The 9,380-nt window shown below is 35.8% G+C and overlaps 1 protein-coding gene across 1 annotated transcript; it reads right to left on the bottom strand.

Moving 5' to 3' along the window:
• Positions 1-2,129: 2,129 nt before the first annotated feature.
• Positions 2,130-9,026, bottom strand: LOC107096897 (sodium/hydrogen exchanger 2-like). The gene is made up of 7 exons (XM_015393782.1): positions 8,898-9,026; positions 8,745-8,815; positions 6,822-6,989; positions 6,620-6,725; positions 5,032-5,148; positions 3,021-3,108; positions 2,130-2,774 (listed from the first exon to the last, which is right to left on the bottom strand). Exons 1-7 carry the CDS (start codon positions 9,009-9,011, stop codon positions 2,389-2,391), a joined length of 1,050 nt encoding a protein of 349 aa, XP_015249268.1. The 5' UTR covers positions 9,012-9,026; the 3' UTR covers positions 2,130-2,388.
• Between the last annotated feature and the right edge of the window lie 354 nt (positions 9,027-9,380).

Below are 9,380 nucleotides of genomic sequence, written 5' to 3'. Positions count from 1 at the left end.
TTCACCAAGCAGGTTTACCAAAAACTCCTGAGGGTTGGGTTTCACCAGTGTTGTATAAAGTACTGAAACCTTGAAGACTTTGGTAAAAGTCCAAGTCACTGACTGAAATGTTACTTGAGTAAAAGTCTTAAAGTATCTGAAATGGGTTGTACTTAAGTATAAGGATTCCTGTAAAAATAGATGTACCCAAGTAATGTAGTGAAAAGTATAAGTAAAAAGTAGTGCAGTTTGAATGACATTTTGGTAAACTTTGAATGTTAAATTTACTTAAAATAATATAAACAACCAAGTCTAGGATAAATTTAGACTGGCTTTGCGAAACAGGTGTATCCTATTGGTGTTGATGAACAAGCCCAGGCAAGACCAGACTTTGTAGTCAGTAGGTGGGGTTAAAACACTTGCGTTTATCTCGCTCGTTTTTGTTTTTTTTACTTAGTAATTAAACCAAAAATTGAAAATGTATTGGAGTAAAAGTATGCAATTAAGTTCGTAAATGTAGTGAAGTAAAAGTAAAAGTTCTCAAAAATATTTATACTCTTTAAAAATATAAAGTACTCCAACATATACTTAAGTACAGTAGTGAAGTATTTTTACTTTGTTATTATACAACACTGGGATTCACTCTGTGATAACAACCTACTGAACCTATTGGCACAATCTGAAGCCATTCTATGGGACTGAAAATCGCTAATAAAGACCATTTATTGGGATGGTAACATCCAAAGCGGTTTCAAACAGAAACCTAGTATTTAAAGTCAAAATCAAACTGAGAACCCATGACATGTTCTAGAACAGCATTTTTTATTCTTTATCTTCACCTGCTGCCAAATGATTTCACCTAAATGGATAAATTGATCTACTACCATTCAAGAAATTATTCCGTAATGTTATTGTGGTCACAACAGGATAGGGCAAGCCATTTTGTTATGTATTAGTTTTACTGAACACATATTCCTGATGTCTAAAAAAATATTTTTTTCAAATCAATTCAAAATGAAAATGACATGCTTCACGTATAGAATAAACTTTCAAGATGTCTAGAAATTAATTTCAGATGTCTCTGTTCCTATTTTACTGGTCAGCATTTGTATTATTTTAACAATGAAGAAATGTATTTCAGATATCATAAATACATATTTAGTCAAGCTGTAAAATGTCAGGATATTTAATTAGTTATAGTTATGTTTAACTAGTTATGCAAAACTTAATTTTTACTAGTATAGTTTTTATTTTCTAAAATTCAGTTTCAGTAGCAAAAATGTACGATAGAAAATAGATTATAGTTCAGTCTAGAAGTGGGATTTAGATCAGGAAGAATCTTATTTTAGTGATCTACAAATGGAACAGCAGAGAGTGCTTTTAATAAATGTAAAAACAGCCTGCCATAGCCCTTTATATAAACCTATGCATTATCTTGAGCAACAATCTTTTACTGCTCAAACTCCGTGTCCCATTTCCTCCTTCCTTAGAGCCAATCATGTTTAATTTCCTGATTTACTCCAGAGTTTTGTTGTAGTTTTATTCAAACAATAAAAATAAAATCATTCATTACGTCTGTTAGACACATTAGATGTTGAAAACAAACAAAATGTCCATTAGACAAGGATCTAATTAAATATTGAGCGGCATTAATTTCCAGAGTTAAAAAATATATATTTTTTTTACTTTCTGAAATTCAGTTTCTGCTGCAAATATGTAATTCAGAAAACCATTAAATGTCCAACTAGGACTGGGATTTTGATCAGGAAGAATCCTTTTGTAGTCATCTACAAATGGGACAACAGAGAGGAGAGCGCTTTTAATAAATATTAAAACTTCCTGTCTTCATATAAAAAAACATGCATTGAGCACTAATCTTCTCCCTCTCCTTTTCAGTCGTAGCGTTGCTCTGTCTTTTCACACATTCTCCAATTTATTTCATTTCTGCATTAAAATCTCTAGTTACAGCGGAGTGAAAATGAAATGGACAAATGCTTAAATTTGTGCCATATATACCAGTTGATCTGATTATTAAGGTACAAAGAAATAAAGTTTCCTCAGTTTTGAGGGGGAAAAAAAAAAAAAAGAGAGCCATAATATTTACCCGCAAAAACAAGACATATTTTCTCAATAAAAATTTTATTCAACAGTTTAAAACAATAAAAAAAATCCTCATAGAAAGAATAATAGCTAAAATACAAGCTCAAATTTCATCAATAAGGCAAACAGTTCAGTCAGTATTTTGCACCGAGCTTCTGATGTGCATGGCACCTCTTTCTGCGAGGTATTCCTACGAAATGTTTTCGTCTTCAGGTAGAAATGAAAAGACCTCCATCGTTAATTTACCTTCACATTTGAAACTAAAACAAGAAGTTTTTGTTTTTTTTAACAATGTGGTTCAGTTGGATTTTACTTTTTTGGGTTCCAATGTGGCCGCCTAAGGAGAGGGTTTCGAGGCGTGTTGTCTCTGGGTTCGGCTGCCCAGCTTGGTGGTGATAAAGCCTCCTGCTGCCGCAGCCCATTTTCCTCTTCTGCCTCATTTTCATTCCTTAAGCTGTCTGCAGAGCCATTGTTATTGTCAACAGGAGGGCCATGGTGTGGAGAGGAGGATGGGAAAGAGGGATCACTGTTGGAGGAGGTAGTTTGGTGCATGCCAAGGTCATCAGTAGAGGGCATTTCTTTTAGTGTTCCCAGCTTGTGAAGCGGCATCATGGCTCCAGACGAAGAGCGTTTGGAATGACTGAGTCGAGAGCGTCGAGTAGGATAGGCTACCTCTGACATTGTCTCATGTTTATCTGAGATGAAAAGAAGGAGAAACAAGAAGTAATAAAAATAATAAAGCAGCAATTAAAGAACCAACCATGTGTCGTTCTTCCTTTACTTCCCAGTTGTATTGTTCTAATATTTGGTCACATGAAGTTCTAATAAATCTGTGTTTCTTGTTTTAACATTTAATGTGTTAAAAGTTATCAAAGGAGCTTTAATAATCATGTTATACGTACCTAATGGAAGAGTGTGAAGGATTTGTTTCAGAAGCTTACCTGCATGACTCAGTCGAGAGGAAGGATATTTTGACCCTAAACTCTGTCCAGCAGGAAGTGAAAAATATTTCTGAGACTTTGGAACCATCTGGAAAGAAAAATACCAAATAAGAGAAAATTAGTACAAGAGCTTCTGTTTCACCTCCAGCAACTTACATCAGATTTAGGTAAATGTAAAAAAAAAACTGCAGTCCTTAGTTTCTCAGGATTATCTGTGTTTCTACAGAAGTGGATCTTAAACATAAACATTAAGGACAAAATGAAAGTGGAAAAACTTCTGTAATTCTTGAGGAAAATATTATTTTAATACAATTGTAAAGAATGTAAGTGTGTTACCTTGCACAGTCTTTAATTTCCAGCTTAATCACTTAAATGAAGCCTAAGCGTAAGTTCAAGTCAAGAAACTAAACTACTTGCCCTCATCATGAGAGGCTCATCTGCCTCTGACGCAAACCAATAAGCTTTGAACTGCATCTCCACAAAGCCCAATCAGCATCCAGAGTTCATCTTAAAAGGTCCTCAAGTCCATGACTCTGTCTGCTGCCCAGCCAAGCACAAGCGGTGATTGTGTTTCTGATTTGGACTCTGATGAATCCGATTCAACCCACCTCCGTTCCCTTCACCAGCATCATATCTAAGGTTCCTGCAAACCTGTGTTTATCCAAGCTGGACATCTATCTTCCGGGTCCCTGAGTAAAGCACCAGTATCAGCACACACAGTCTACTGGATCTCACCAATACAGCTAAAGCAGACCGTCTCACAAACCAGCCGTCTATGGACTGAACAACTTCATCCATCTCCACTCCAACAGTTTCAGGCCTGGGGGGAAACTTCCCTGTTCTCATATACCTGCTTATGCATATTACAGTAAAATTCAGTGCTAATGTTTCCTGCTAAGGTCTGTGTGCCAAAGTTTTAAAATAATTCATAAAATTCTTCTAATTGTCCCTTTCTTTCATTAATTAGATAAAAACTTGGGATGAGTTGACAAACCATCGTTTTAATTTTACTTATGATTTAATTGTACCAAAACTATTTAAGATACTGATCAGATAAATTGATATTTTTAATCTATTTATCCAAATTAGTTTTTTTTTATAAACAAATTTTTTTAATTCTAGATTTTTTATAAATATATTTTCCTCTCTTAATCCCCGAGAAATTCAGAGGTAACAATAGAAGAAACAGGTAAATTACAGATAAAGTTTTAAAAATACAATAAATAAAACTTACAGTACAGTAACTCTAGATAACCAACCCCAGATGAACAGATATTCTGCTTTTTCATAATATTTCAGTTATACCACTTTAGAGTGTCTGTTCATAACCTCAGCTGTCACAGCCACAGCTCTAATGAGTCTCCATTTTCCAAGCTAGTGTCAGGTTTTACACAAAGAAGGAAATTTAAAAGCAAGGTTACCCTTAGTGGGAGGAGTCAACATTAAAACCACCACCAAGAAACAAAATGAGCCTACACACACCGACAAACATTAAGTTTAAAAGAAGTATGCAAAAAAAAAAAAATGCTGAAACATTTGCATTTTAAACACCAGATTCCATTAAACTAATTTAAATAGCCTCATTTTATATATTGTGGCAGTAGGTCAATTGTTAACATAATCACCGTTTACCAATTTTTGTGATCAAAATGAAGCAATTCATGGATTGACTTTATCACTTTCTAAAGTATTAGAAACACAAAACATGCTAAAAATGCCAGAAATATCATAAATGATCTGAAGATATTAATTCATTTTAGAGAATATAAATAATTTATTGATAATAGAACCTTGTCTAAAGTTCCTCCAGGCTGATAAAAGTAAGTTGTAATTGTTTCTGGACTGTTTTTAGATCCCATTAGTTTTTCTGGGTTTTTACTCACCTATTTAAAGTTAAACTTCTGCTATTCATGCACATTTCTATCTTAAATGGTAGCATTATTTAGTAGTAATTTAAAGAGGGGCACCCTTGCATTAGGAAGAATCACTGAAGTCTTGAGGTTGAAATTACCGTGGACTGAAAGCTGCCAGGACGGAGGCTTCGCCGGATGCTGGCGTGGCGTCGAATCAGGATCTCTCTGGGCTGGCTGTCATTGGGCAGAGCGTGCTTACTTGTGAATGCCACAGTCTGTATACATAAACAACAAAAAAATAAGACATTATTCACATTGGTGTGCTAAATATGAAGATCTTCATAACACATTTTGCTAAGCTTGGCTACTGTGGACATTTGCAGAAATCTGTTTACAGCCTCATTCTCTGGAGAAAATCATGACTTGGTTAAATAGACCACTAAAGGGGTTTAAGGGGGAAAACGACAATCTTTGAAGCTCAGATTACCAAACCAAAACTGACCACACCTGTCTGAGCAACAAGGGGCACTATCTGTGTTTGCTCTTTGCAAACTGCCATTAAATGATCCTCGGATGCTGCAGAACAACCATTTCCATCAATAAGAAACAAACCCGCTGTGAAACAGAAAAGCTCCTATACTGTACATATGACTTTATTATTAAATCAAAATCAATGTTTTTATTACATCTCAAAGTTTGAGGCTAGTAGATGATATATCCATATAGAATTATGTTTGTGACAAGCGGAGTTTAGCTAATGTACAGGACATAGACAAAAAGCAACCATAACATTACTGTCAATATGTAAAAATAAAACATGTGAGTGGACAACATGCCAGCTGGTTATAAAGGCACATGATTCCTGTTTGCCTGCACATCAAAGAGTCTTTTAAGAGCTGATGTCATTGTCCCTGGTGGAAAAGTACTGCTGGCGACATGCTGCCGTTATGCAAAACAAGACCGGGTTTCAGTGTTTAGAGCTTTCATGTTTCACCATCACTTTCTGAATGTGTCTGAGGAAGTTCCTCTTCACTGGGTCAGATCTGGATTATTAAAGAAGAACCTTTGTTGTCTACAGACAGAGTTAAAACTTCCTGTTTTAGAAACGGCATTCCTGGTTGACTCCTTCTGCCTGACTCACACTTTTAAAGACCTAAGAGTGATGTTGAAGTTTCTGTCAATAAAGATCCAGCTACTGTGATAAATGTTAGACTTGCTACAGATATGATTTATGGCATTCTATAGGTCACATAATCCATGCTAAAATAACTAAAACTGTCATGCTGTATTTTAATGCAGAACCTGGTTTTGAATACTTTCCAGCAGTGACATATTTATTTGCGTCACTGGCCAAAAACAAATGTAATGTTAACATTTTAAAATCAATAGCCAATATCATTTTCTTTAGCTATTAAATTGGGAATAAACTTCCCCTTATATGCATTTGTCGTACTCCATCATTCCTCCTGCATGATGTGTCATATCTACTCTCTTATTTGAAATAAATCGATGAAATAAATCGATGTCTGTATTTATTGAAAGAGTACACAAGAAACCCAGTAATACAAAAAAAAAAATAAAAATTTACAGTATTTCATGATAAAATTATGATTCTACATTGAAAGATATGCTTATGAATGCTTGAGTCTGTTTAAATAAATAACTGGTATCAATTCTAAATAATGCAAAAGCAGTGCTGTAATGCGTTTTCCTTTAAAAAAAACTGAAACAAATTGTTTAGCTTACCCGCTGCCGGATCTTGTACATATTTTTGGACAGAATTTTATGCATGTTTTTAAGGTCCTCAGTCATTAAACTCATCTTCTGTTTAGAAGATTCCTTCTGCTCCTCCCTAAATTCCAAAAAGAGATATTAAGACAAAATTTTTTGTTACTCGTTGGTCTATACATACAATTAGAAGGTACGGTTTATGATCAAAGGTTCATACTGGAGGGAGATGACGGACGGAGCAGCGCTGATTTCTCCAGACACTGTGTCCAGGACCTCTATGGCATTCTGCAGCTCCAGCTTCTTGTACAGCGCCACGATACTGGATTCCGCCCTGGCGTCTCGAATAAGTATCCGACGAAGTATTCGGTTGTTGAACCTCATGAACCTGAATTTGAGATAACAGACCCACTGTTATTATAGTATATGTTGTTTTGTATAAAACAAATTCTCTGTTCACAGAGCTATGGATGAAAACAAATGTCCAAACCAACCTTTGATATTAAAGCTTTCAGGGTTTTGAGATTTATTTTGTCAAGATTTGCACATGTGGACTGATGTCCTGCCAGTTCTGCTTCGTAACATAGTTACGACTCAGTAGGATTTTATGGATGGAATCTACACACATTTGTTTTATAGCCCCAGTACAGATTCCTAGTTGGGAGTCGTGTCTGGGCTTTGACTAGACCCAACAAAGGACAATGTATGAGTCATAAGCCACTCTGTTGTAGCTTTAGAATGGCACATTCAATGTCTTCATCCAGCCTTAAGATTGGCCTCTGTTTAACACCATTTGTCTTTCTTCCCAATCCTTGCTGAAGAAGTCATCACAGCATAATGCTGCTCCCACCATGTTTCACCCTGGGATCAATGTGTTCAATAATGTGTAATAGCTTCTGCCTAATATGGACTTAAAATGCATTAAATATGCTCTCATCTCAATATAATTACTTTGTCCACATGTTTTTGTAAACTGCAAGCAACATTTTTATTAGGTTATTCCTTCCCATCAACAGGTCTTTGTCTTGCCTGTCTCTATACGCATTGGAAAAGCTAAATTTGAAGTCATCTCGTCGACAGATTTTTCAACACCAGCCGTGTTCTTTACAGCTCTTGGTAAGTTGCTCTCTGAAGCCCACGCTATTGATATTCTCTTTGTGAAGCTTCTCAGGTTGAGGTGGTACTGGATTTTAGAGGCCTCCCATTCACAGAACTTTTAATCATTTTATTTTCTTTGTATGCAGCCATTTCCTCCACTATTTTCAGCTGGCTCATAATAATATCAGACATTGTTGTTTGATCATAGCTCCAAAGTAGCGCTGTTGGCAAAAGGCCCTGTGTTTGAATATTAGCCTTTGGTCTTTCTGCATGTTTTCCCTGTTCATGCACCTTACCAGGTACCCCTGCTGTACTCTATAGTCCAAAAGAAAAAAAATGAGCGAGGATGGGTTGTGTGTTGCTGTGTTATGTTTGTCATATGTGCTGCTCTGTGACAAACTGGTAATCTTTAAAGTGTGCACCCTTAAATTCACCTAACGTCAGCTAGATATGAGCACCAGCCCCCCTATGGTTATAGCAATGGATGGATGTATAGTATATGGAGGCCAGTTAAAGGACATAAACACGTAGATTTAACTGCTCATTGCAAAAAGGAGAAGAAGGAGAAGAGGAAAGAGTTATAAACGAAAATCAGATATGAAATTAAGTGAGGATTCAAAAATATAACCGATTCATGGCAAATTAACTCTCTTTTTAAGGCAGACTGAATCATCCTCATTTACTGCTGAGGCATAGCACCAATTTTTTGTATACAAATATAAAAAAATAATAATAAAGAAACAGGACACGTTGTAATAACTTGCAATGCTTAATAATAATTAAACAAAAAGAAAAAGGAACTAAGGTATGTAAAGCTTGGTATAAAAAAAAAAAAAATCAAATAACTAAGGTATGAAAAGTTTGTTGTCCACCCTTAATTTTCCAGATTAACAGACAATAAAAAATGTAGCGGCTGACTGCAGGCACTAAATACGATACCAACACCTGATCAACTGTCAACATCCCGTCAAATTTCCAATATAAATAAGCTTTAAAATCTCTCAAAGATCCTCTTTCTTCAGAATAGAAATGTAAAAACACTCACTTGTCCTTCCAATAGAAATGACTCCACTGCCCACAGAGATCCTCTATTCCTGCCATCGTGTGCTCCATGACCTGAAAGGTACGGGGCAGAGAGTATAAGCACTTCCCGGTCAACACGCACTGTACATAATATGAATAAAGGTCTGCAACATACCCTGCAGTGGATCTCTACATTGATGGTGTCCAAATTGCGGTTGGTTCTGCGTACATTGATGAACTCAATCAGCGGTCGAATACTGATTCCCTGCAGAGAGAAAGGCAGAAGCATTCAAGATTTCAAAAAGTGAGGATGCCAATTACTGCCATCTCTTCCAAATTACTTTTTAAATCTAAACTGGAAGGCAGAGTCTTTATTGCAGCGTAAAGCAAATCTTTGGTTGTACAAAGGAAACATTAACGACTTTTTAATATTGTGTCTATGTTTCAAAATGCTATGAAAAACCTACAATAAAAAAAAAAACTGCCAGCTGTATCTTAGAGTGAACCTACTGTACACTTGTTGCTGGTCAGCTGACTTAAAGAAGTCCGTTTTGATTTTATTGCGGAATTTTGTGGAAACTAGATAAGCAACACCAATCACTTTGATTAAGGCAACATTTTGGGGCAACAACTGATAAACTAAGGGAATATTTTATCT

Source organism: Cyprinodon variegatus, unplaced genomic scaffold (assembly GCF_000732505.1).
Source record: "Cyprinodon variegatus isolate N-32 unplaced genomic scaffold, C_variegatus-1.0 Scaffold657, whole genome shotgun sequence".
Lineage (NCBI taxonomy): Eukaryota > Metazoa > Chordata > Actinopteri > Cyprinodontiformes > Cyprinodontidae > Cyprinodon > Cyprinodon variegatus.
The sequence above is the reverse complement of the archived record's forward strand: the minus strand, read 5'-3'. Positions and strand labels throughout refer to the sequence as shown.

What these genes read in the sequence shown, in the direction of transcription:
- LOC107096897 (XM_015393782.1), bottom strand. Translation starts at nt 9,011, where the DNA reads ATGCTTCTGCCTTTCTCTCTGCAGGGAATCAGTATTCGACCGCTGATT. An exon ending in CTGGCAGCTTTCAGTCCACG is followed by an intron (nt 3,109 to 5,031) that starts GTAATTTCAACC and finishes TTTTCTTTCCAG; the next exon opens with ATGGTTCCAAAGTCTCAGAA. An exon ending in CTCTCGACTGAGTCATGCAG is followed by an intron (nt 2,775 to 3,020) that starts GTAAGCTTCTGA and finishes TTTTCATCTCAG; the next exon opens with ATAAACATGAGACAATGTCA.